A 26817-nucleotide genomic window follows, 5' to 3' on the forward strand; every position below is an offset into this window, starting at 1 on the left:
GTCTGCATGGAGCAGCCAGAGCTGCCAGTCTGCATGGAGCAGCCAGAGCTGCCAGTCTGCATGGAGCAGCCAGAGCTGCCAGTATACATGGAGCAGCTAGAGCTGCCAGTCTGCAAGGAGCTGCCAGTCTGCAAGGAGCTGCCAGTCTGCAAGGAGCTGCCAGTCTGCAAGAAGCTGCCAGTCTGCATGGAGCTGCCAGAGCTGCCAGTCAGCATGGAGCAGCCAGAGCCGCCAGTCAGCATAGAGCCGCCAGTCAGCATGGAGCAGCCAGAGCTGCCAGTCTGCATGGAGCAGCCAGAGCTGCCAGTCTGCATGGAGCAGCCAGAGCTGCCAGTATACATGGAGCAGCTAGAGCTGCCAGTCTGCAAGGAGCTGCCAGTCTGCAAGGAGCTGCCAGTCTGCAAGGAGCTGCCAGTCTGCAAGAAGCTGCCAGTCTGCATGGAGCTGCCAGAGCTGCCAGTCAGCATGGAGCAGCCAGAGCCGCCAGTCAGCATAGAGCCGCCAGTCAGCATGGAGCAGCCAGAGCCGCCAGTCAGCATGGAGCAGCCAGAGCCGCCAGTCAGCATGGAGCAGCCAGAGCCGCCAGTCAGCATGGAGCAGCCAGAGCCGCCAGTCAGCATGGAGCAGCCAGAGCCGCCAGTCAGCATGGAGCAGCCAGGATCCGCCAGTCAGCCAGACTCTGCCAGAACCGCCAACCAGCCAGGATCTGCCAGAGCCAACGACCTGCCTGAGCTTCCTCTCAGTCCCGAGCTGCCCCTCAGTCCCGAGCTGCCCCTCAGTCCAGTGGGGTCCTGGGTGAGGACTACTAGGCCATGGTCGGCGGTGAGGGTGGCCTATCTAAGAGGGACTAAGACTTTGATAGAGTGGGGTCCACGTTGTCTTGGGGTTTTTTATAGGTTTTGGGATTGTAGCTTAGTGGGGTGTTCTAGATAAGTCTATGGCTGTCTGAAGTGGTTCTCAATCAGAGGCAGGTGTTTATCGTTGTCTCTGATTGGGAACCATATTTAGGCAGCCATATTCTTTGCGTGTTTTGTGGGTGATTGTCCTTATGTCCTTAGTGTCCTTTTGTCTGTAGTGTATTAGTTTGCACCAGTATTAGGCTGTTTCGGTTTTCGTTACGTTCATTGTTTTTGTAGTGTTTGTATTTTGATTCGTGTTTCTTCAGTTTATTAAACATGGATCGCAATCTACACGCCGCATTTTGGTCCGATCCTTGCTACACCTCGTTGTCAGAGGAGGAGATAGAAGAAAACCGTAACAATCATGCTGAAATATAAGGTGATGGAAGCAGATGAATAGCACGACTATGGGCCACAGGATCTCGTCAAGGTATCCCTGTGCACTCAAATTGCCATTGATAAAATGCAATTTTGTTTATTGTCCGTAGCTTATGCATGTCCATATCATAAACCCACCACCACCATGGGGGCACTCTGTTCACAGCATTGACGTCAGCAAACCACTCACCCACACGATGCCATACACGCCATCTGCCCGGTACAGTTGAACCTAGGATTCATCCATGAAGAGCATACTTCTCCAGCGTGCCAGTATCCATCAAAGGTGAGCATTTGCTCACTGAAGTCAGTTATGACACCAAACTGCAGTCAGGTCAAGACCCTGCTGAGGCGATGAGCATGCAGATGAACTTTCCTGAGAGGGTTTTTGACAGTTTGTGCAGAATTTCTTAGATTGTGCAAACCCACAGTTTCATCAGCTGTCCAGGTGGCTGGTCTCAGACGATCCCGCGGGTGAAGAAGCCTGATGTGGAGGTCCTTGACTGGCGTGATTACACGTGGTCTGCGGTTCTTAGGCCGGTTGGACGTACTGACAAATTCTCCAAAACCTGTGTAATGATCATGCTGTTTAATCAGTTTCTTGATAAGCCACACCTGTCCAGTGGCTGGATTATCTTGGCAAAGGAGAAATGCTTACTAACGGGTATAAACACATTTGTGTACAATATTTGAGAGAAATACGCTTTTTGTGCATATGGAACATTTCTGGAATATTTTTTTTTCAGCTCATGAAACATGGGACCAACACCTTTACATGTGGCTTTGGCTTTTTTATGGTGGTTTTGGAGCAGTGGCTTCTTCCTTGGTTTTAGAGCAGTTCCTTGGTTTTGGAGTGGTTTTGGAGAAGTGGCTTCCGGCCTTTAATTTTGTCGATATAGGACTCGTTTTACTGTGAATATAGATACTTTTGTACTTGTTTCCTCCAGCATTCTTCACAAGTTCCTTTGCTGTTGTTCTGGGATTGATTTGCACATTTCTCACCAAAATACGTTCATCTCTAGGAGACAGAACGCGTCTCCTTCCTGAGCGGTATGACGGCTCCGTGGTCCCATGGTGTTTATACTTGCGTACTACTGTTTGTACAGTTGAACGTGGTAACTTCAAGCGTTTGGAAATTGTTCCCAAGAATGAACCAGACTTGTGGAGGTCTTGGCTGATTTATTTGGATTTTCCCATGATGTCAAGAAAATAAGCACTGAATTTGAAGGTAGGTCTTGAAATACATCCACAGGTATTCCTCCAATTGACTCAAATGATATCAATTAGTCTATCAGAAGCTTCTTAAAGCCATGACATAATTTTCTGGAATTTTCCAAGCTGATTAAAGGCACAGTCAACTTAGTGTATGTAATCTTTTGACCCACTGGAATTGTGATACAGTGAATGATAATTGAAATAATCTGTCTGTAAACAATTGTTGGAAAAATTACTTGTGTCGTGCACAAAGTAGATGTCCTAACCAACTTGCCAAAACTATAGTTTGTTTACAAGAAATTTGTGGAGTGGTTGAAAAACAAGTTTTAATGACTCCAGTGTATGTAAACTTCCGACTTCAACTGTGTGTGTTTAAATATTTGCTGCGAAGAGACCGATATCGCTTTTGGTCGCAGGTTCAGGAATGGCTGAAGAATTGCAAAGCAAACTCTGTAATCGCACTGCTGGGTGATTTGAAAAGTTTAAAGTCAATCGATCAATTATATAATACTTTTTTAGAAAGAAAAACATCTTTAATTTACAATCTGTAGAAACTATGAGAATAGAAAGGTTCAGAACTTGTGGGAAACATCATAGCAGATTAGAAAAATATATTGCAAATGGAAATCAAAACTGGATGGTGTTAAGAGATAGATGGGAAGGGTTGAGTGGAGCTGATGGGGGAGACTAAAAACAACAAGATAACTAATGTAAAATATACTGGTCCGTAAAATGTTTAGAGGTTCAGAACGTTTGTGAAACAGCACAGTTAAAAATATATTGCAAATAGAAATCAAATCTGGATGGTCTTCAGAGATAGATGGGAGGGGTTGAGGGTAGCTGACAAGAGGGGATCAAAATAAAAAAAAAGTGAACTATTGTCAAATGCATAAATACATTGTGTCCGTAAAATGTATATAGTATGACTAAGCTGGAAGTAGAAGCCTAAGTGTTGTTGTCCATTGGTTTACTCCAATTAGGGGAGGGGTGGTAGGAATAGGGGAACACATATGAAAACAGGATGCACCTGAGCTCAATTTGGAGTATCATAGAAAATGTCTGAATACTTACGTAAATAGGGTATTTCTGTTTTTTTATGAATGTGCAAAAATGTCTAAACCTGTTTCTCTTTGTCATTATGGGGTATTGTATTTAGATTGATGAATGAAAAAACAAACAAATATAATAATTTTTAGAATAAGGCTGTAACGTAACAAAATGTGGAAAAAGGGAAGGGGTCTGAATTCTTTCCAAATGCACTGTATCTAATGTATTGTTTGTATATCATTTGTTATTTTTAGGTATTGGTCTCATCTTTGTGACTCAAGCAAGGTTCCTCAAGCTCATGTTTACTCAGCATCGCAGAGCAAAGGGCATCTCTCTCCATCTCCGTAACTCTCGACTCAAGCAGGAGACAGGCAATACAGCCCTGTTTTAGAATCGGCTGTATTAGAATTGAATGCCAAGTGCTAATGCAGGATTCATCTGCATTTTCCCCATTAAAACAGAATTGTTCTGCCTCAGAAGTCAATAAGGCTTCAATTAATGTAGCGAAAGCAAAGAGAAGGAGAGTGAGAAGGGGGAGGAAGATTTGCATCTCTCGTCATCTCTGTCATCAGTTAACTCTTCTCATTTGCTGTACTATGAACTAATTCTGGACTGGCTTGTCTTAACCTCCTTCAACCTCACTCTGACTTTCTCGCTCCCCCCCCCTTTTCTCTGTCGCAGGTGTGCGCCACTCCAACATCATCTGTGACAGCTGCAAGAAGCATGGCATCATGGGGATGCGCTGGAAGTGCAAGGTGTGCTTTGACTACGACTTGTGCACGCAGTGCTACATGAACAACAAACACGACCTGGGCCACGCATTTGAGCGCTATGAGACAGCCCATTCCCAACCGTGAGTACCATACACCCCCCCCCCCAAACTCTCCATTCCTTCAATCCCTGTCTCCAGATTCACTCGGGTTGATTTCTGTTCAAATTCACTTCAAAATACAGTGTGTGATTTGCTGAATTTGATTACAATTTGTTTTACTTTTCAAATAATAACTTGTGCCAGATTAACTGGAGAGGAACCATTCTAACTGTCCCTGTGTCCCTGACTCCCCTAAGTTGATTCCCATTGTCTCCTCTGCCTACCTTCTCTAATTAAGTGATCATGCCAGAGATTTGCCAATCTTTGGAGGATATATTGGCATGGCTGTTGTTAGGCCCGAGACGATGTCGAGGGCCGGAAGACCGTGCCAATATATCCTCCAAACAATGGCTTCGAGGGCATTATCACTTTTATACAAGTACGCAAATTATCCCCTCCTCTCTCCTTATCCAGTCAACTGTATCAGTTCACAGTAAAGCTCCCAGCCCCTACAGGCACTGTCTGAATGTCAGCTGGGTGGACAGTTCCCTTTATAATATTGGGTGATACTCATGGCACACTGAATTTAAAATGGGGCACAGAATTCTTCTACTAGTCCACCAGAGAAGAGCCAGCTCAAACCTCTGTATTCCTTTGTGTGCTCGCTGGTGAATGTGTTTCTGGGCTTTTTGAAGCTTGAGACTGAATTTCTCAAGAATTCTCCATTCATGTAGTATAATACACTTAGTATTACACAGACACGGGCTAATCATCTGGCCAGGAGCTAAAACTCAAAATGGGAGAACAACACTTAAGCAAATATGTTCAGTGATGCCATGCAGAATACTGTTGGCCAATAGTACAGTAATTCCTTATGTGGAACCGATTCCCTCTTATCCGTGATCGGCACACATTTCATCACATAATTAGTTCCCTCAAATGAGTGAAGCCTTTTGGAGATCATAGACATTGCGAAAGACATTAGGTGAAGATAGAGGTACTGTGTCAGAGAACAAGCTTACCAACCCTTCAATGGCTGTAAGAGTAGCCTGAACTACTGAAAAGCCTGTAAGAATTAGTATTCATCTTGAAATTCAAACAAACCCCATAAGCAGTTTGGATAGTAGGACCGCCGGTTTACATTTTTCTCTCATAACGAGAGAATAGATCAAATGTATTTGACACTGTTGGCCAGCTCTCATATTCTGTACCAGGGTTCAGTACTGCAACTAAAACAGTCGCATTTGCAACACACATTTTTATTTGGTCGCAAGGGTGCCAGCAAACATTTTTTTTACCTGGTCATGTTCGTTTTAGGATCACAATTTGCTCTCTTTATCATGTTTTATTCAAACAGTTATGTGCAATTGACCAAAAATTAACCCAACTGTATGAAGCATCAGAGATCGACTTACAGGGGAGGTCGATCATCCCCATCAGTGGGCCACTTGGGCCAGTGAAAGAAATATTGCAATAATGCTATTTTTAACCTAGGCTATATAATTGAGCAACTCAATGAAGAACTACAGCAGTAGGAAAGCTGTTCCAAGTTATGAGGCAAGAATGGGTGTACAAACCAGGTATTTAAAAAGTTATAAGTCTTGGTTGAATATTTGCGATGTACAATTCAGTCATCATGGAATGGCGTACCTTCAAAATCATACATTTCCTCTTGGCTATTTGGTCTTTTGAAAAGTCATTGAAGTTATGGTAGCTGATTTAGAAGTTCTACTGCTCCAATATAATTATTCCATGATTTCATTTCTGATCCGTTTTAATGAGAGATGAAGGCACTTTCATTTACTTCCCGCCATTTCAATTGAAGGGTGTTTTTTCTGTAGACTATTACAACAAATATACAATCTTGGTCCTTGAAAAATACAATTAAGTGTTTGGAAATGTCCTTGAATTTGACCCTGTAAAGGCTACTTGCTCAGACTGTAAATGAAAGGTAATATATTCTTAAAACAATGAAAGCATAATTTGCTTTCCTGTCAGCTCTTGACCCGGGCCAGTATTTTTTTCATTCGAGCCAGTAGCTTTCAGTTGGCACTGGCCCGGTGTGACACTGGCAAATTTACCTGAATGTCGAGCCCTGATGTGTGCAGTGCGCGTAGGGCCTATATAGCTACCACTTTGTGTAGCTGTTAGCGATGCTAATGATAACAGTTTTCAAGCAGATTGAAAGGCAACTACAAAGTAGCCGATGTCTGGCATAATCATAATTATTTGCGTCAATCCAGTGACCATTTTCTTTTGAAAATTCCCACACAAGTGTGCTACAGAAACACTGCTGGCCAAACACAACTGTCTGGCTGGTGCACACCTGAGTTAAATGGTAACTACAATTTCTTTTTTTTAATTTTACCTGTCTTTAACCAGGCAAGTCAGTTAAGAACACATTCTTATTTTCAATGACGGCCTGGGAACAATGGGTTAACTGCCTGTTCAGGGGCAGAACGACAGATTTGTACCTTGTCAGCTCGGGGGCTTGAACTCGCAACCTTCCGGTTACTAGTCCAACGCTCTAACCACTAGGCTACCCTGCCGCCCTGAAGAATATGGTTTAAGCATTGTTATGGACTCCGAACATCCCATTTTGAGAATGAAAACCTGCAAAAACTGGGGGAAATATATATAAATACAGTACAACAGTGGTTCCCAACCAGGGGTACTAGGACTTCTGGGCGTACTCAACCTATCCACAGGGGGTACTTGAGAAGACTCATGAGACCATAGGCCTACTGGTGAAATGCACATGAGGGGGTACTTCTGGGGGCAGAGCAAAATTCAGTTGGTGGTACAATAACCAAACAATTTTGGAAACTACTGCAGTACAATACCGTCTGACAGAGACTCCTTCCCCCTCTCACTTTGACTCCCACCTCAGTTTCTCTACGGTATTGATTAAACATTGGGCATGTATGCTGTTTGGCTCAGCAACCTTCATTAGAAGAGTCCTTCATTAGAAGAGAGCCCTTCAGACAGTCCTCAGGATTGATGGCTCTCCTGTTCCTGGAGACTTCAGGCCAAGAACAGTGGCCAGTGCTTTCTTAGCGGAAGGCAGGGATTCATCCCACTCACTTGATCGAGTAAAGATACATTTTGTAGATTCAGTGACGGGATGCTTGCCATTTACTAATTTCTCCTATTGTGGTAAATGTGATTTGATTAAGGTTGTTTGGTTTTTAAAATGTTCAAGGTTGTTTGATTTAAACTTGAATGTAATTACTTTGCGTTATCACATAAAGAGATGGGCTAAGTCTGGAGTGAAAAAGTTATAAGGTCGGATTTATACTTAACTCTTTATTTGAAACAAAGTAGTTAAGTCTGGACTTGAGGGCCTGAAAGCTGTCCAGAGAGTAAACACAAGGCCAAATGTTTTATTTCTGTCCTTTGAAAACACTAGTGGACAGCAGTGTGTCCCATAAGACCACTATAAGATCTAATCATCTTATTGGTCTTGTTATTTGCAGGTTGTTTACAAACTATTCAATCCCAGAGTAGAACTTACGCTAGCTACCTGACGAGACTGCAAATCTCTACCTTTTAAAAATATATATATCTTCTACTTATTACATGTAAGAAGATTGATACAGTGCCTTGCGAAAGTATTCGGCCCCCTTGAACTTTGCGACCTTTTGCCACATTTCAGGCTTCAAACATAAAGATATAAAACTGTATTTTTTTGTGAAGAATCAACAACAAGTGGGACACAATCATGAAGTGGAACGACATCTATTGGATATTTCAAACTTTTTTAACAAATCAAAAACTGAAAAATTGGGCGTGCAAAATTATTCAGCCCCTTTACTTTCAGTGCAGCAAACTCTCTCCAGAAGTTCAGTGAGGATCTCTGAATGATCCAATGTTGACCTAAATGACTAATGATGATAAATACAATCCACCTGTGTGTAATCAAGTCTCCGTATAAATGCACCTGCACTGTGATAGTCTCAGAGGTCCGTTAAAAGCGCAGAGAGCATCATGAAGAACAAGGAACACACCAGGCAGGTCCGAGATACTGTTGTGAAGAAGTTTAAAGCCGGATTTTGATACAAAAAGATTTCCCAAGCTTTAAACATCCCAAGGAGCACTGTGCAAGCGATAATATTGAAATGGAAGGAGTATCAGACCACTGCAAATCTACCAAGACCTGGCCGTCCCTCTAAACTTTCAGCTCATACAAGGAGAAGACTGATCAGAGATGCAGCCAAGAGGCCCATGATCACTCTGGATGAACTGCAGAGATCTACAGCTGAGGTGGGAGACTCTGTCCATAGGACAACAATAAGTCGTATATTGCACAAATCTGGCCTTTATGGAAGAGTGGCAAGAAAGCCATTTCTTAAAGATATCCATAAAAAGTGTTGTTTAAAGTTTGCCACAAGCCATCTGGGAGGCACACCAAACATGTGGAAGAAGGTGCTCTGGTCAGATGAAACCAAAATTAAACTTTTTGGCAACAATGCAAAACGTTATGTTTGGCGTAAAAGCAACACAGCCCATCACCCTGAACACACCATCTCCACTGTCAAACATGGTGGTGGCAGCATCATGGTTTGTTCCTGCTTTTCTTCAGCAGGGACAGGGAAGATGGTTAAAATTGATGGGAAGATGGATGGAGCCAAATACAGGACCATTCTGGAAGAAAACCTGATGGAGTCTGCAAACGACCTGTGACTGGGACAGAGATTTGTCTTCCAACGAGACAATGATCCAAAACATAAAGCAAAATCTACAATGGAATGGTTCAAAAATAAACATATCCAAGTGTTAGAATGGCCAAGTCAAAGTCCAGACCTGAATCCAATCGAGAATCTGTGGAAAGAACTGAAAACTGCTGTTCACAAATGCTCTCCATCCAACCTCACTGAGCTCGAGCTGTTTTGCAAGGAGGAATGGGAAAGAATTTCAGTCTCTCGATGTGCAAAACTGATAGAGACATACCCCAAGCGACTTACAGCTGTAATCGCAGCAAAAGGTGGCACTACAAAGTATTAACTGAAGGGGGCTGAATAATTTTGCACGCCCAATTTTTCAGTTTTTGATTTGTTAAAAAAGTTTGAAATATCCAATAAATGTCGTTTCACTTCATGATTGTGTCCCACTTGGTGTTGATTCTTCACAAAAAAATACAGTTTTATATCTTTATGTTTGAAGCCTGAAATGTGGCAAAAGGTCGCAAAGTTCAAGGGGGCCAAATACTTTCGCAAGGCACTGTATGGTGGGTGTGGTGATGGGATAGTAGTAAACACACAGACCACCACGCTGCCACTTTGTTGTGAGGGAAATAAAATCCTATTATTTAGTTAGTTCACTATTGATGAAATTACTCCCACACACACACACACATTAACTTCTCTATATCAACAAACAGTACAGCCAGGTAAAGGCAAATGCAGGATAAGATATCTCAGTAGTTGAGTCCTGTGCATGAATGATGATGGTTTTTTTTTACCCAAAATGGCTGATGGTCAACACATGTTTAGTGCGTGCGGTCCATGCAGGGAATTGTTTGAATATGAAGTGGTTCTTTGGAGGGATCTCTGTCACCCCAATACTAACACGTTATAAAGCTCAGAGCCATCTTTCTGAGCCATCTTTAAGTAAAGGAGTATTTAGTCTTAAGTGGAATGAAAGAATATGACTCAGCTGAAGTCAGTTGGCCTGCAGTGATGTGATGGGCCCTTTAGACATCTCTGGCCTTAGCTAGAGAGGACATACAGTAAGTAACGTGATGAATGGAGGGCTCTTACGCAACCCTCATCCCGACAGAACATTCATTAAGATGAATCTACTAATGTTTTCCCACCATTACCACTGAGGATTTGGAGAAACTAATCTCACGTGGACAGTTTTACTTCTTGGTAACTGAGATTAGGAGAAATGGATGATACAAAGAGCCATTGATGGTCTTTCTCAGTTCTGTTTAGGCCTCGCTACTTAGCCTAATTTTGTAGTCACACAGCTCATGTGGTGGAGCAGACGTCTTTAGAGAAACCCACTGAATCGTAATTCGTTTATTTGAACTATGAATCCCATTGGGGTTGAATTCGCTAGATTGGTGTCAGGCAGGAGGCTGAGTCGCTTTCAGTTCTCCTTTGACCAAATATGCCATATGCACGAAATATAGCCAGTCATTTCTATTTCTACAGCTCGTCATACCAAAACTCATCCATACTTCATTAGATCATGCCATTAGCGTTTTTGACATACTTACACACACAACATTCCATCTTTACCGTACAAGATTACAAAACATTGCACTCGTCCGTTGCAATAAGCGTATGCGTATAAGGTTTCATTATGAATCCAACAGTTTTTTGATCAGCTTGGTCTCATAGTAAATCTGGGACACTCAAGTTAGTTTGATATGTCACGTTTGGTATGGTTATAAAAGACAGAAGGTTAATTAAGGCAAAAACAAAAGGAGGGTGGTTGGTCGGGGGGAATGTATAACGCGAACGTATAGCAACAATTTTTAGCTAACCCTTCCCCTAACTCCTAACCAGCTAGTTGTGGCTAAAGTTAGCTATGTGGATTGGTTGCTAACGTTAGCCACAAAAAATTGGAATTCGTAACATATCATACGTTTTGCAAATTCGTAACATATTGTAAATTGTGCAAGTTTGTAATGCAGTGCATTCAGAAAGTATTCAGACCCCTTCACTTTTTCCACATTTTGTTACGCTACAGCCTTATTCTAGGTGATACAGGAGTAGATCAAAGTAGGGAAATGGTGAATAAATTAGTCAATGTTTATATCCAACCATTTGATCACAATTCTGGTTTAGATGTAGTTTTGATGTCATTCATTACACACAGTGAAGATAAATTCAACAGAACATTGACTGTTGCTGCTCCAAGACCCAGCCTCTAAAGCAAAGGGGAAAAACATCATATGAAAGTCACACCCGCAAACCCTCGTTCTTCTTCATGCTTGTTGTGCATGGGGCAAAACACAACAGTGCCCCTCTATACAGAGCCTTCAGAAAGTATTCACACATTTGACCTTTTCCACATTTGGTTGTGTTACAGCCTGAATTTAAAATGGATTAAATTGAGATTTTTTTGTCACTGGCCTACACATAATACCCCATAATGTCAAAGTGGAATTATGTTTTAAATTGTTTTTACAAATTAATTAAAAGCTGAAACGTCTTGTCAGTAAGTATTCAACCTCTTTGTTATGGCAAGGCTAAATAAGTTCAGGAGTAAAATTATGCTTAACAAGTCACATAATAAGCTGCATGGACTCACTCTGTGTGCAATAAGTGTTTAACATGATTGTTTAACATGATTTTTGAATGACTACCTCATCTCTGTACCCCACACATACAATTATCTGTAAGGTCCCTCAGTCGAGCAGTGAATTTCAACCACAAAGACCAATGAGTATACAGTGAATGTTCCTGAGTGGCCTAACAGTTTTGACTTAAATCTACTTGAACATCTATAGCAAGACCTGAAAATGGTTGTCTAGCAATGATCAACAACCAATTTGACAGAGCTTGAAGAATTTGAAAAGATAAATGGGCAAATGTTTTGCAATCCAGGTGTGGAAAGCTCTTCGAGATTTAACCAGAAAGACTCACAGCTATAATCGCTGCCAAAGGTGATTCTACAAAGTATTGACTCAGGGGTGTGAATACTTAGGTAAATTAGATATTTCTATATTTAATTTTAAATAAATTTGCCAAGATTTCAAAAAACATGTTTTCCCTTTTTCATTATGGAGTATTTAATCAAGTAAAGTCAAATTGTATTTGTCACATGCGCCGAATACAACAGGTGTAGACCTTACAGTGAAATGCTTACTTACAAGCCCTTAACCAACAATACAGTTTTAAGAATATACACAAAAAAAGTAAGAGATAAGAATAACAAATAATTAAAGAGCAGCAGTAAATAACAATGGCGGGGCTATATACAGGGGGTACCCATACAGAGTCAATGTGCGGGAGCATTGTTGTCAAGGTAATATGTGCATGTAGGTAGAATCCATTTTGAATTCAGGCTGAAACACATTAAAATATGGAATAAGTCAAGGGGTATGAATACTTTCTGGAGTGAGGGAGTCCTCAGTGATGTCATCCAAAGTGCTACAGTCTGTCTCGCGTCTCATAAGACCTGGTCCGTCTTAAGAAAATGCAGGCATTCAATCTGTCCCAAATTGATATTGGGGGAGCCGAGAAGTTGGCTGGCTTCCATGATGAGAGAGGCCCTGCTTTATTTTGCTGATCATTTGTGATGGAGGGATTGGATCTGGGCTCAGCAGCACAACTAATGGGATTCATTTAATGTCAGAGACGGAGAGAGTAGCCGAGCAGGTGGCTCAGCTGAGGGCTTATTAAAGCAGAGAGAGAGCCACTGTTAGGCACACACCGCCATGGGGTCAGGGGGTTCTTATTGAGTAGTACAGGACCTGCAGTGCCAGAGTTTTGCTGTATTCTAATTAACCCACTTATTAATGGGATTAGCATGTTAGCAGAATGTCATGTAAATTCTAATCAAGCAAGGGAGAAAGGACTTTCAATTTCTTCAAACAATCAACCTTTAATACCGATTAATTATTGCAATAATGGAGCTGGTCAACGACCACCCGTAGGTGATCAGTGAGAGCCCAATAATACAGAAAACGCAAGGGGTTTATATAGAAACCCCAAAACTGCTTAGTCATGGTTGGTTCCAACCCTCCCCAGCAGATCGGGGCATCACAAGCTACTGTGGTTTCTTCTTTGTCTTATGCCTTGTGACCAAGTTACTCAGAAACAAAGATGATTGTAAACAATCTCATGTCCTTAACTACACGCCCAGACCAGCTGCGGTGAGTGAACGTGGAAGAGAGGAACCATCCCTGAGGCGGGGGAAGTGGTGAAACTATCTTGTAGTTTCAACCCTCCATATGTGCACAGCAATATGCCTTCTTTATTCCTGTAAGCAGAAAGCTCTTTAAGATCACTAAGCTCCTATTTTGAAGCTACAGATAATTATATAGATACATCTAATAGATCCTGCAAATGCATGTTTTTCCCTCACAAGTCTCACCTTCCTCCTCATTGAAGTGTGTTATGTCATTAATAGTGGCTGAGTGTGAATACAGATTTGGGGAAGTGAGGTGCCAGTGGATGTGCTGTGATTTTCCTTAATGCAGGATGTTCATTACCATGTGTGTGTCTGTGATCATCTGGATAGAGGCTAGGTCATCTGGATACTCTCTAATAATTTAGTCACGTGTTTTGTAGAGTGTTTTGTCACGTGCGTGTGTATAATAACCAAGTGTTCACAATGACGTTTGGTCACCGTTGTTCATGGTAAGTGGTGTGTATCGCCTTGACGTGTGTGTGTAGGTTATGGGGTGTTGACGGTGCCCTGTGCAGCATATGGGTGTCCATATGTTTACTGAGGGGGGTGGGGGTGGAAACGCAACAACAACTTCGCGGTTGGTTAATCGTCTCTCTCTCTCACACACACACACACACACACACACACACACACACACACACACACACACACACACACACACACACACACAGAGGCCCTGTCAAGTAGGCTCAGTTTAATCCTTATCCTGCATATCTGGCAATTCAGCACCTCTCTACCTCCTACTGGTCATGTTTCAGCTCACCACATCCTCTATCTCAGAGACCATTGGTCAGGCAGGATGAGACGTCCAGGTCCTTTTAAAGAGCTCGTGTTTAACAGCGACAACACCAACAACATTAATATGTCAAAACAGTTGCTGTCTTCACTAATGCCATCTGTACCATTCATGCATCATTATATTTACTCTCTACTAGATCTGTTTTGGATAGTTCTGCCCCCACCCTTTACATATTTTGCCCAATGGTATCTCGACCCATAAATTTCTTAAAGTGGTGTTTTTAATCTGGCTAAAATCTATTGTTGAAAGCAGCCCATTAACAACCTCCACCCTAATCTACCAAGTCAGGAAATCCTGCTGTATAAACCAGCATTGTTTTATTCAGGTCTTATCCCCACCGCATCATCATCTTTGCATGGAATTCTCTGAAAATCATGTTGCGTACCAACCCTTTCACCGCCTGTGGCCGTACACAGTAAACACAGTGTCTACAGCAAAGGCCTACAGTTGAAGTCAGAAGTTTACATACAGTTTAGCCAAATACATTTAAACTCATTGTTTCACAATTCCTGAGATTTAATCCTCGTAAACATTCCCTGTCTTAGGTCAATTAGGATCACCACTTTATTTTAAGAATGTGAAACGTCAGAATAATATTAGAGTGATTTACTCCAATACCTTTACTTTGTAGTCCTTAAGCCATTTTGCCACAACTTTGGAAGTATGCTTGGGGTCATTGTCCATTTGGAAGACCCATTTGCAACCAAGCTTTAACTTCCAGACTGATGTCTTGAGATGTTGCTTCAATATATCCACGTAATTTTCCTCCCTCATCTATTTTGTGAAGTGCACCAGTCCCTCCTGCAACAAAGCACCCCCACAACATGATGCTGCCACCCCTGTGCTTCACGGTTGGGATGGTGTTCTTCGACTTGCAAGCCTCCCCCTTCTTCCTCCAAACATAACGATGATCATTATGGCCAAACAGTTCTATTTTTGTTTCATCAGACCAGAAGACATTTGTCCAGAAAGTACGATCTTTGTCCCCATGTGGGGGTGCAAACTGTAGTCTGGCATTTTTATGGCGGTTTTGGAGCAGTGGCTTCTTCCTTGCTGAGCGGCCTTTCAGGTTATGCCGATATAGGACTCGTTTTACTGTGGATATAGATACTTTTGTACTTGTTTCCTCCAGCATCTTCACAAGGTCCTTTGCTGTTGTTCTGGAATTGATTTGCACTTTTTGCACCAAAGTACGTTCATCTCTAGGAGACAGAATGTGTCTCCATCCTGAGCGGTATGACGGCTGCATGGTCCCATGTTGTTTATACTTGCGTACTATTGTTTGTACAGATGAACGTGGTACCTTCAGGCGTTTGGAAATTGCTCCCAAGGATGAACCAGACTTGTGGAAGTCTACAATTGTTTTTCTGAGGTCTTTGCTGAATTCTTTTGATTTTCCCATGATGTCAAGCAAAGAGACACTGAGTTTGAAGGTAGACCTTGAAATACATCCACAGGTACACCTCCGTTTGACTCAAATTATGTCAATTAGCCTATCAGAAGTGTCTAAAGAGATCATTTTCTGGAATTTTCCAAGCTGTTCAAAGGCACAGTCAACTTAGTGTATGTAAACTTCTGACCCACTGGAATTGTGATGCAGTGAATATAAGTGAAATAATCTGTCTGTAAACAATTGTTAGAAAAATTACTTACATTTACATTACATTTACTTGTGTCAGAGATTGCCAAAACTATAGTTTGCCAAAACTATAGTTTGTTAACAAGACATTTGTGGAGTGGTTGAAAAACGAGTTTTAATGACTCCAACCTAAGTGTATGTAAACTTCAGACTTCAACTGTATATATGTACACTTGTATGCTCACAGGACCATTTGGCACAGAAAGCTTAATAAGGGCCATATGTTATCTCCGTGGTGACGCGGATGTATTTTTGTAACACTCTCTTAGCTGTGCTGTCTGACATTGTGCTTCCTGATTGCGCTGCTGTCTAGGGATTAGTCCTCAAATCTCTGATTTTAGACACATGCCACCTCACCTCCCCATTGTCCGTGGCCACACAGCCCACACCAGGATTTACTGTCAGTCTACAGTAAGCCTCCAAGAAGCAAAGGTGCCACCGGCTTCTTCTTCTAAGGCCAACGTGCCTCACAATCTGACCTGATTAGTTCAGAAGATAACCAGGGCTAGCTTTGTTTTCCCCCCACGTTTGCGTTGATGGACACCACTCGCAGCCGAAGGGAGAGTGACGCGTAGGTGTAGCAAAGCCTCTTTTCATCCCAGAGGAAGACCACCCACGGGAGGATTGTTTTACTTTGAAGATAGTGGATTGAGAGAAATTCAAGTCACGTTTCCAGTCTTCCCCCAAGCTGCATGGCAGAATGAAGCCTCAATGCTGACCTCGTGGAGAAATAATGGGAATAGGCAGTTAATTTGCCCCTTTGAGATCTGACCAAATCTTTACCATAAGGTACGGCTCCTCCTAGACCCCTCCCCCCTTCTGATTTCTGATGAATTTGATATAACTGCCTGCTTGAACCTGTCAAACAGGTCTGGGTTTTTGGCAGCCATATTCTGCTCAGTCTTGTGGTTGTGATGACATTGAAGTCCCCTGAGTAATTTAAGGGTTTTGCAGCATGTTTTTTTTCAGTTTAGGACGCCTCTCAGCCCTCAGCTATGCTGAACGACCCATCAAAAACAAAGACCTCTCCTTAATTTGGATGAGCAATCGAGCACATGTATGTCATCTCCCCTTGGCAAGCATCCACCACAGAATAGACTCCCCTTTGTCTCCCCACTACCCTTACTGATTCAAGTGTCTTCTGAGTGTGTCTCAGTAACATAGCCCCAACATTGTTGTATCTTATAACCCCCTCTGACTTTCAGGCTAGTGTCTGTGACATAGCGTGTCTATAGGCCAGAGAGCTGTTACATCTGGGCTGTTTGCTTGTGCCCCACTTAGTTGGACAATAATGTAGGTCAGACGGTTGGCTTACTTATTCGAGATAGCTATACGTTTTAAAGGGTTTTAGCTTGGGTTTTTCCTTGTGGCCGATAAGAGAAGCATTTCGAACAAGCTTCTGTCAGTCAGTGGTTATGTTTCTGAAACTGCACAATGTCATTTGGACAGAACATTCTGGATACACTCCATGATGTTGTATCACAAGTCATAATGCTATCTTCTTGCCATAGTGTTTCATTGAGAATGTGGTTTGTACTTTTTGCCTTTCACAGAGTGTGCTTGGCCCCGAGGCAGAATCTCCCACGGATCATCCTCAAAGGAATCTTTCAAGGGGTGAAAGTGGTACGCGGACCTGACTGGGACTGGGGAAACCAAGACGGTGAGGGAGTGAGCGGAGCAATCCATCCATACCGACCAGGGCCTGGCAATGTTGTTGTTGTTTCAACTGTTTCACCATGACCTCTTAACCTCATTCCATTATACTCTAATGTTCTCTAATTACCCTGCAAAGTGACAGTTTGAACTGGTGTCTTTGTGCTTCAAGAATCTTTCCCAACCCAAAAGTATCTCATTGAGTCTGTTTAACAGATATTTCTTAACGATCAGGTTTATTTTGTCCTTTCGTACCGTTTCCCCTCTAGTGTAGTGGAATATACCAAGAAGTCACATGAATTCTAATTATAGAATGTGCTGCAACTCCGGGGAGGAAAAAATTGTCTTCGTGGTTCAGTTAATTTTGGGACATGGCTACTGTGCTGTTGGGTTTCTGTGGGTTCGCATAACATTTAGAATCAAGAGTCAAGAGAATTTGTCTCTCAATGGCAAATTATTATGAAAGAAACCGATTTTCCATACAAGTACTAAATTAACTCTTTGCAGGATCTCCATCTGTGGAAAGTTTGATAATTGTTCCTTTCAATTTCACAACCCTTCAATATCATTGCCTCTAGGGCTGGAAGAAATCTGTCATTAGCTCTTTGTATTACCTCATGTGGGGTCAGACCCGGGAATGGCATTGGGTCCTCTCTGTGTTAAAGCACTGGCCATTGAGTCAAAATGTCCTATGGTGTCTTCGAAAGTGAACCCCTGGGGTCTAAGTCAGTCATCATCAGTCTTTAAGCAGCATGCGGTAAGTGCATAGGGACATTCTGGCTATGCTTAGAAGAGAGGCTGTCCCTTACCTGAGTCCTGTCCTGAACTGAGGTTACCTGGCAGGCTGTGTAATCCTTGATGTAACTGTTAACCTGCATAAACTAGGCTATACAATGTCAGGTTATCTATGTTTGTGGTGGAAACTGAATGAGGTATTTGATGACATTTGACCTTGAAGCAAGTCATTATGTAATAAAGTAGATGCGTATCGTCGTGGTTGTAAATCAATGTATTGTATCTTGTATCCGGTACAGTAGTTGAGAATGTGAGGGGTGCTAGCCACAGCCTCTAAGTGTGCTTTGTTTTGTGTTCTTCCTTGTTAGATTTCTCACTTCTAACCATAGTCAAAGGGATGATTATTTAGATTGGTCTTTGAAAACTTTTCAGCATCCAGAGCACAGATTGGAGTCATGATCCTACTTGTTGTTTCTTACTTTAAGTATGTGATGTTGAATTAGCCAAGTCTATAATTGACAAGATTCCTGTGCCAGAGTATGGTCTTTGTGTTGCAATAAGGTTGAATATGTGGATGTGAAACAGTGATGGACACCATCTCCTGTTTTAACATTGGGTGTGTTTGTAAATTCACCCTGGCTATCTACTCCGATTTCAAAGCACTCTCGTCAGTGAGTGCAGAATAACTGATTAATTTATGAACGCGCAACACCCATTGAATATGACTGGTGTCAGTAAATGTCAGCAAAAAATATAACTAAATTGTTGCCTTCAGCACAGTTACAGTCACCAACGCTCTAGATAACATAAAAACAGGCTAACCAGCTCTGCTAGGACCAGTAAAATGGTCAGAGTGATTTATGTCTGGAAGTAGCTAGCAAGCTAGCCAACTTTAGCCAGTTAGCTTGGGTGCTTTACTGCCGTTGAGGTCAAAACGCTCGGATCAACCCTACTCCTCTGCCAGAGTGTCCAGTGTGCACTCTGATCGCAGTCTGGCAATCCAAAATGCATTTACGAACATACCTATTGTGTCTTTGAAGGGATAATATCCTGCCTGTGCACAGAATCAAACTACACAAAATATAATTGTTTCCATTGTGCTTGATATATTCATCCAAACTATCTTCTCATTATTCCTAATTTTCCCCCAATAAGCCAATTTTACTTGCTCTCTTCGGTTTTTCTCTTCTCTCATACTCCTACATCGTGTGTGCGTGTGCAGGAGGAGAGGGTAAGGTTGGAAAGGTGGTGGACATCCGTGGCTGGGACACAGAGTCTGGTCGCAGTGTGGCCAGTGTCACCTGGTCCAATGGCACCACCAACGTCTACCGTTTGGGTCACAAGGGCAAGGTAGACCTCAAATACGTGTCGGACATCCAGGGAGGCTTCTACTACAAAGACCACCTACCAAAGCTTGGTATGAACCAAGGGGGATAGATTTTAAGTTTCTGCCTGTTGTTAAGGAAGCATGCTTGTTTTCGTAATTCATCAAATTGAATACACTACCGATCAAAAGTTTTAGAACACCTACTCATTCAAGGGTTTTATTTTATTTTTTACAAATTTTCTACATGTAGAAAAATTGTGAAGACATCAAAACTGTGAAATAACACATATGGAATCATGTAGTAACCAAAACAGTGTTAAACAAATCAAAATGTATTTTATATTTGAGATTCTTTAATTAGCCACCCTTTGCCTTGATGACAGCTTTGTACACTCTTTGCATTTTCTCAACCAGCTTCATGGTAGTCACCTGGAATGCATTTCAATTAACAGGTGTGCCTTCTTAAAAGTACATTTTAAAAATGTCTTTCCTTAATGTGTGGGAGACAATCAGACGATCTGTTGTGACAAGGTAGGGGGGTTATACAGAAGATAGCCCTATCTGGTAAAAGACCAAGTCCATATTATGGCAAGAACAGCTCAAATAAGCAAAGAGAAATGACAGTCCATCATTACTTTTAAGACATGAAGGTCAGTCAATACGGAACATTTCTAGAACTTTTAACATTTATTCAAGTGCAGTCGCAAAAATCATCAAGCGCTATGATGAAACTGGTCCTCATCAGGACCGCCACAGGGATGGAAGACCCAGAGTTACCTCTGCTGCAGAGGATACGTTCATTAGAGTTACCAGCCTCAGAAATTGGAGCCCAAATAAATGCGTCAGAGAGTTCAAGTAACAGACACATCTCAACATCAACTGTTCAGAAGAGACTGGGTGAATCAGGCCTTCATGGTCGAAATGCTGTAAAGAAACTACTACTAAAGGACACCAATAAGAAAAAGAGACTTGCTTGGGCCAAGAAACACAAGATTTTTGATTCCAACCGGCATGTCTTTGTGAGATGCAGTGTGGGTGAACGGATGATCTCCTCATGTGTATTTCCCACCGTAAAGCATGGAGGAGGAGGTGTTATAGTGTGGGGGTGCTTTGCTGGTGACACTGTCTGTGATTTATTTAGAATTCAAGGCACACTTAACCAGCATGGCTACCACAGCATTCTGCAGCGATACGCCATCCCATCTGGTTTGGGCTTAGTGGGATTATCATTTGTTTTTCAACAGGACAATGACCCAACAACGGGGCAGCAGGGTAGCCTAGTGGTTAGTGTTGGACTAGTAACCGAAAGGTTGCAAGTTCAAATTCCCGAGCTGACAAGGTACAAATCTGTCGTTCTGCCCCTGAACAGGCAGTTAACCCACTGTTCCTAGGCCGTCATTGAAAATAAGAATTTGTTCTTAACTGACTTGCCTAGTTAAATAAAGGTAAAATAAAACAATAAAAACCCCAAGCTGTGTAAGGGCTATTTTTACCAAGAAGGAGAGTGATGGAGTTCTGCATCAGATGACCTGGCCTCCACAATCCAGACCTCAACCAAATTGAGATGGTTGGGATGAGTCGGACTGCAGAGTGAAGGAAAAGCAGCCAACAAGTGCTCAGCATATGTGGGAACTCCTTCAAGACTTTTGGAAAAACATTCCAGGTGAAGCTGATTGAGAGAATGCCGAAAGTGTGCAAAGCTGTCATCAAGGAAAAGAGTAGCTATTTGAAGAATCTAAAATATATTTTGATTTGTTTAACACTTTTTTTGGTTACTACATGATTCCATGTGTGTTATTTCATAGTTTTGATGTCTTTATTGTTGTTCTACAATGTAGAAAATAGTAAAAAAAAAATAAAGAAAAACACTTGAATGAGTAGGTGTTCTAAAACCTTTGACTGGAAGTGTATGTATCTTACAGATCAATATGAAAGCACTGCAGTAGAGTATGTTGTCACGTGTGTGTGTTTTTATCTATGGTTTGTGTGTACACAGGTGAGCACGCAGAACTGCAGAGGCAGGAGAGTGCAGAAGGCCACACCTTCAACCAGGGGGACAAGGTGAAGTGTCTCCTGGAAGTAGACATCCTCAGACAGATGCAAGAGGGCCACGGAGGATGGAACCCCAAAATGGCAGAGGTACTAAACTAAACTCCCTCCAAGTCAATTGGTGGAATTTCTCTGACATAATCTTATCAAAAGAGTCTTACCTCATTCCAAGCTTTCTCCAGTCGTAGAACTACTTTGAAGTGTATGCCATGTTGTCACTGCATGTGCTATGTAGGGCAAGTACTGGTTCAAATTCTGAGTACCGTATCCCCATTTTGAACTTTTGAACCCAGGTTTATGTAACGTTGCCGGCGTGAATGGTCTCTGGTGTGCAATAGAACAAAATCAACAAGCACGTATTACTTTCAAATCAATGGAGCCAGCGAAATGACGATGCCAAGGCCGGCCACAATCGGCAACTGCAAATCAAATCTGATTTGTGTGTTTACAGTACATCTGCAAAATCGGGACGGTACACAGAATCACTGACCGGGGAGATGTCAGAGTCCAGTACAGCAACAACATCCGCTGGACTTTCCACCCAGGTGCCCTGACCAAGGTACTCTAGCTCTACCAGTGAGAAATGAATACAGGCTCACAGCATGGTCTTATACTGTAGGTTAGCATTAGCTAGCGATGTGATGCTAATCAAATCAAATTGTATTGGTCACATACACATATTTAGCAGATGTTATAATGGGTATAGCGAAATGCTTGTGTTTCTAGCTCCAACAGTGCAGTAGTATCTAACAATTTACAACAATAGACACAAATCTAAAAGTAAAAGTATGAATTAAGAAGTATAAAAATATTAGGACGAGCAATGTCGGAGTGGCATTGACTAAAATACAATAATATAATACATTATGTACATATGAAATTAGTAAATCAGTATGTAAACATTATTAAAGTGACTAGTGTTCCATTATTAAAGTGGCCAGTGACTCCATATCTAAGGTGCAGGGTTGAGTAACCGGGTGGTAGTTCCATTATTAAAGTGGCCAGTGACTCCATATCTAAGGTGCAGGGTTGAGTAACCGGGTGGTAGCCAGCTATTGATGGCTATTTAACAGTCTGATGGCCTTGAGATAGAAGCTGTTTTTCAGTCTGTCGGTCCCAGCTTTGATGCACCTGTACTGATCTCACCTTCTGGGTGGCAGCGGGGTGAACAGGCCGTGGCTCGGGTGGTTGATGTCCTTGATGATCTTTTTGGCCTTCCTCTGACATCGGGTGCTGTAGGTGTCCTGGATGCTGACAGATTAGCATTAGCATCATAACGCTAACAATTTGCTGTCTTCTTCCCCTTTCTTGCCGTAGGTCAACACGTTTGGTGTGGGCGAGCTGGTGCGAGTACTGGAAGACATAGACTGTGTAAAGAGGCTTCAGGCTGGCCATGGAGAATGGACAGACAGCATGACACCAGTACGTTGACATAGGCTGAGGCTAACTATCTGTAGGCTAACGCTAACTTCCGGTAGCCTAACTGAGTGGGGAGAGGGAAACTAAAAACTAGCTGTTATTGGCAGAGAGGTTTCGAACTCTCTTTCTTATTAAGGCATCAGCATGCTTCAGTTAAGCAAGTACCTAGCCAAACTCAGCTAGCCGAACCTTCAGCTAGCCAACCTCTTCACTTGAAAAAAGTGGCAATAGTTACTGTTTGTCCATTTTGAGATGCCATAGCCAGTATACACTTCCTCAAAATAGTCAGAATTAATCTAAGATAACTCAAGAAATCTTATAAATGTTGACGTTTTTGCCGAAGAGATCTTAGTCAATCTTAGCAATTTTACATCTAAGATGTTTGGTGCAGTATTTCTTTATGAAGAAATGTGCATGAAAATAAATGATCTCTTGTTGAATGACAACAAATACTTTATTGAAGAGTCTTTACTGTTAACTTGGGGCATAGACTTCTACTTCGAACTTGGGATTGCCTCCAGAAAAAATTGTCATTACCCTCACTGAAGTTCAAAACGAACAAAAACGTCACAAAATGTCGTCATAATATATGCACAAACTCTACCTAACTGTTTCGACTGGGAAGCATGCAGATGCTTTTAGTCTAACTAATTTACCGCCTGGTGTATCTCATCATCCCACCAAAACAGGCTAACATTTCAGCCGGTCTTTTCAAACAGCTCTTACACTAAAAGGGCATTATCATTTTCACAATTTCACAGTATTTTTTCCAATCTCATAGTGTGGAAATATATAGTACAAAACACAGGAAAAGCTAGTTTTTCACTTCACTGGGCCTTTAAGGCTTCTGCGAAAACAAAGCATCTTGATTATTTACCTATAAATAAAAGCCCTGAGAATTTCCCTGGGTGGCATGGGTAACTGAAAAGAGTGTATTTGAGATGGCACGATGAATCATGGTTGGATGGAGGTTCTTTGAAACGTGTTTATACCTAATAAGTGTTTATACCTAATATACCTCAAATCTTGTCATATCAATGGTCGTGATGGAAAGGCGAAAGTGGGGAAAGTGTAATGGGAAAGAATCCATAGGCCTGCTTACCTATCTGGTGTCCTAACACTGTCAATACCACTGTCTTTTCACTCTCCTCCCTCTCTCTCCTCTGTCCTCCCACTCTTCTTCCTCCTCCTGTTTTTTACACCCCCTCCTTTCTCCTCCGATCAGGCCCTGGGGCAGATGGGCAAGGTGCTGAAGGTATACGCAGATGGGGACCTGCGAGTGGCCTTCGGCGGCCAGACGTGGACCTTTAACCCGGCGTGCCTCTCAGCCCAAACCATGGAGGTGGATGCCAACCTCATGACTGCTGAAAACCCCAATGAATCTGGAAGTAAGGACTACTTAGACCTTGCAAAAAGGAGGAAGGGGGCCTCTTATCCAACAGTCTTCCAGCGACCTCTGCTTTTTGTCCTTCCTTATTCCCCCTCTCCACCCCTCTCTCTTCTTCCAGCACTATTGCTGCAAGCCATGCATGCACTACTGGCCAAGGACTGTGACAGTGGCTGTCTATTGCATAGACAGCCAATCATAACGCTGTTTCTCCTGGTCACTGTCTCCGCATGCATGGCCAATGGGTTTCATTTGCATGTCTCTGAAATGTCTGGTTTCTCTCTCCGTATCATTTCCATGCATGTAGTAAATAAGAATTTGTTCTTAACTGACTTTCCTAGTTAAATAAAGGTCAAATAAAACATTTAAATAAAACAAATGTTGGAGGGAAGCTCCACAGGCCTCATCAGCATATGTGCCTCTACTGCTCCTCATGTGTGTATACGAATGTGTGCTTCTCCTACCAGTCTTGAGTGCCCTGACTCAATCCCCCCTCTTTCTATGTCTGTCATATTCATAATGATGGCACAGAGTGGGGACGAGAGGCTCATAATGCTGGGTTAGGGTGCACAAGGACATTTTGACTCATTCCAATGATTGTACTTTGACTTGACTTTACAAACCGTCTTGGTAACTCTGTGTGTATGTATGTGCTCTCTGGGTTTAGAGGGGCCTGGAGGGCAACGCAGCACAAACTGTTTCCCACGCTCTCGAATCCATCACTAACATGTCACACACTCTCTTCTTTCTCCTTCCCTTGTTCTTTATTCCTCTACATTGTCTTTTTTCACCCTCCCGCTCCCCCTTTTTTCGTTGGCCTCTATTCCCGATCTTCTCTCTCTCTCCCTCCTTTCTTTCTTTCTTTCTTTCTTTCTTTCTTTCTTTCTTTCTTTCTTTCTTTCTTTCTTTCTTTCTTTCTTTCTTTCTTTCTTTCTTTCTTTCTTTCTTTCTTTCTTTCTTTCTTTCTTTCTTTCTTTCTTTCTTTCTTTCTTTCTTTCTTTCTTTCTTTCTTTCTTTCTTTCTTTCTTTCTTTCTTTCTTTCTTTCTTTCTTTCTTTCTTTCTTTCTTTCTTTCTTTCTCCCTCTCATCTCCAGACACAGTCATTTCAGTCCTGGAAAAGCTGCTGTCTCAGTCTACAGAGCAGGACAACCCCAGCCGGCTGGTCATCGAGGCGGCGCATGGCAGTGCCAGCAAAGTCAGAGAGCTAGTGCAGAAATACCCTGACAAGGTGCGCTCACTCCCCACCTCAGACTGTGTGTGTGTGTTATATTTCTTAATGTAATTGTGTGTGTTACATCTCTCCAGGTGGATATAAAGAACCAGGGCAAGACGGCGCTGCAGGTGGCAGCCCATCAGGGCCACATGGAGGTGGTCCTGGCTCTGCTGCAGGCCAACAGCTCCATCAAGGTGAAGGATGAGGACGGAGACACCGCCCTGCACTACACAGCCTTTGGGTGAGAGGAGCACACACAGACCCACGGGACATCTGAAGGTGGCCGTCTAAATCCTGTATTCACATTGTGAGCAAACAAGTTATGGGGAGGGGTTATCTGGATTTAATTGGATTTGGGCTTGTCCATTTCTCCAGCTGGGGTGCATTGGGTTCAGTGAAATCACTCCACACACACACACAGAAGCAGACACAGACAGGCATTACTTTTGTCCCTAATCCTCCACACGACAGAACAGGGATTAGATAGGCCGCTTTAGATTCCATCTATGAGAAAATGAGCCATCGATGGGATTTACAAGTATCTCTCGGTGGTTACATAGAATGTAAACAAGCATCAGCTTTGGGATGGATCTGTTATGAGCCTTGTGCTGTGGGTTTGTTATTCAGGCCTGCGTGTTTTAGTGGTTCGTTCTCCATTTTCAATTCAGTCCAATCCAGTGAGGCTTCATTGGTGTGGAACTCATTGGTAAATATTGCCAAAGCTGAAATTCATTATCAGAATGAGTAAATAAATACAAAACACAACAATTATATGAAAATGCATAGAGTAATGCATATTGAAATGAATATGCTAACTAGATATGAAAAATTATTATGCTTAGGCCTAAGTGTGTGTGCGTGTGTGCAGGAACCAGGCGGAGATTGCGCGGCTGCTGCTGAGCAAAGGGGCCAATGTGAACTTACTGAACAACTCCATGTGCACGGCACTGCACATAGCCGTCAACAAGGGCTTCACCGACGTGGTGCGCGTGCTGTCAGAACACTTGGCCGACATCAACGTACAGGTCAGTACCGACTAATAAGATTTACATTACCTGTGCCTGAAATGGCATCCTTTTCCCTATATAATTCACTACTTTTGTTCATGCTTTCACCTGCCAGGCTCACTGCCCATACATATAAAACACACGTTCACGCACAAACACACTCTCACAAGTCTCTCGAAATAAACAGCATCCTTTTTATCTTCTGCTTTGGAGCTTTTTAACAAACACGTTATATACACTACTGTTCAAAAGTTTGGGGTCCCTTAGAAATGTCCTTGTTTTTTAAAGAAAAGTACATTTTTTGTCCATTTAAAATAACATCAAATTGATCAGAAATATAGTGTAGACATTGTTAATGTTGTAAATGACTA

At 42.3% G+C, this 26817-nt stretch overlaps 1 protein-coding gene across 4 annotated transcripts in view; it reads left to right on the forward strand.

Moving 5' to 3' along the window:
- LOC135528161 (E3 ubiquitin-protein ligase MIB2-like) overlaps window positions 1-26817 on the forward strand; it is a 73037-nt gene that overhangs the window by 25219 nt on the left and 21001 nt on the right. For 3 of the 4 annotated variants that reach the window (XM_064957039.1, XM_064957040.1, XM_064957037.1), the window contains exons 3-12: window positions 4221-4392; window positions 17210-17316; window positions 19267-19461; window positions 21368-21510; window positions 21872-21979; window positions 22738-22842; window positions 24065-24227; window positions 25321-25454; window positions 25532-25680; window positions 26308-26464. In XM_064957039.1, coding sequence (XP_064813111.1) covers window positions 4221-4392; window positions 17210-17316; window positions 19267-19461; window positions 21368-21510; window positions 21872-21979; window positions 22738-22842; window positions 24065-24227; window positions 25321-25454; window positions 25532-25680; window positions 26308-26464 — 1433 coding nt within the window. The remainder of the gene's footprint in view (window positions 1-4220; window positions 4393-17209; window positions 17317-19266; window positions 19462-21367; window positions 21511-21871; window positions 21980-22737; window positions 22843-24064; window positions 24228-25320; window positions 25455-25531; window positions 25681-26307; window positions 26465-26817) is intronic. The other variant, XM_064957038.1, reaches the window with a different exon arrangement.

The sequence above is a fragment of the Oncorhynchus masou genome, chromosome 33 (genome assembly GCF_036934945.1).
Source record: "Oncorhynchus masou masou isolate Uvic2021 chromosome 33, UVic_Omas_1.1, whole genome shotgun sequence".
Taxonomy (NCBI): domain Eukaryota; kingdom Metazoa; phylum Chordata; class Actinopteri; order Salmoniformes; family Salmonidae; genus Oncorhynchus; species Oncorhynchus masou.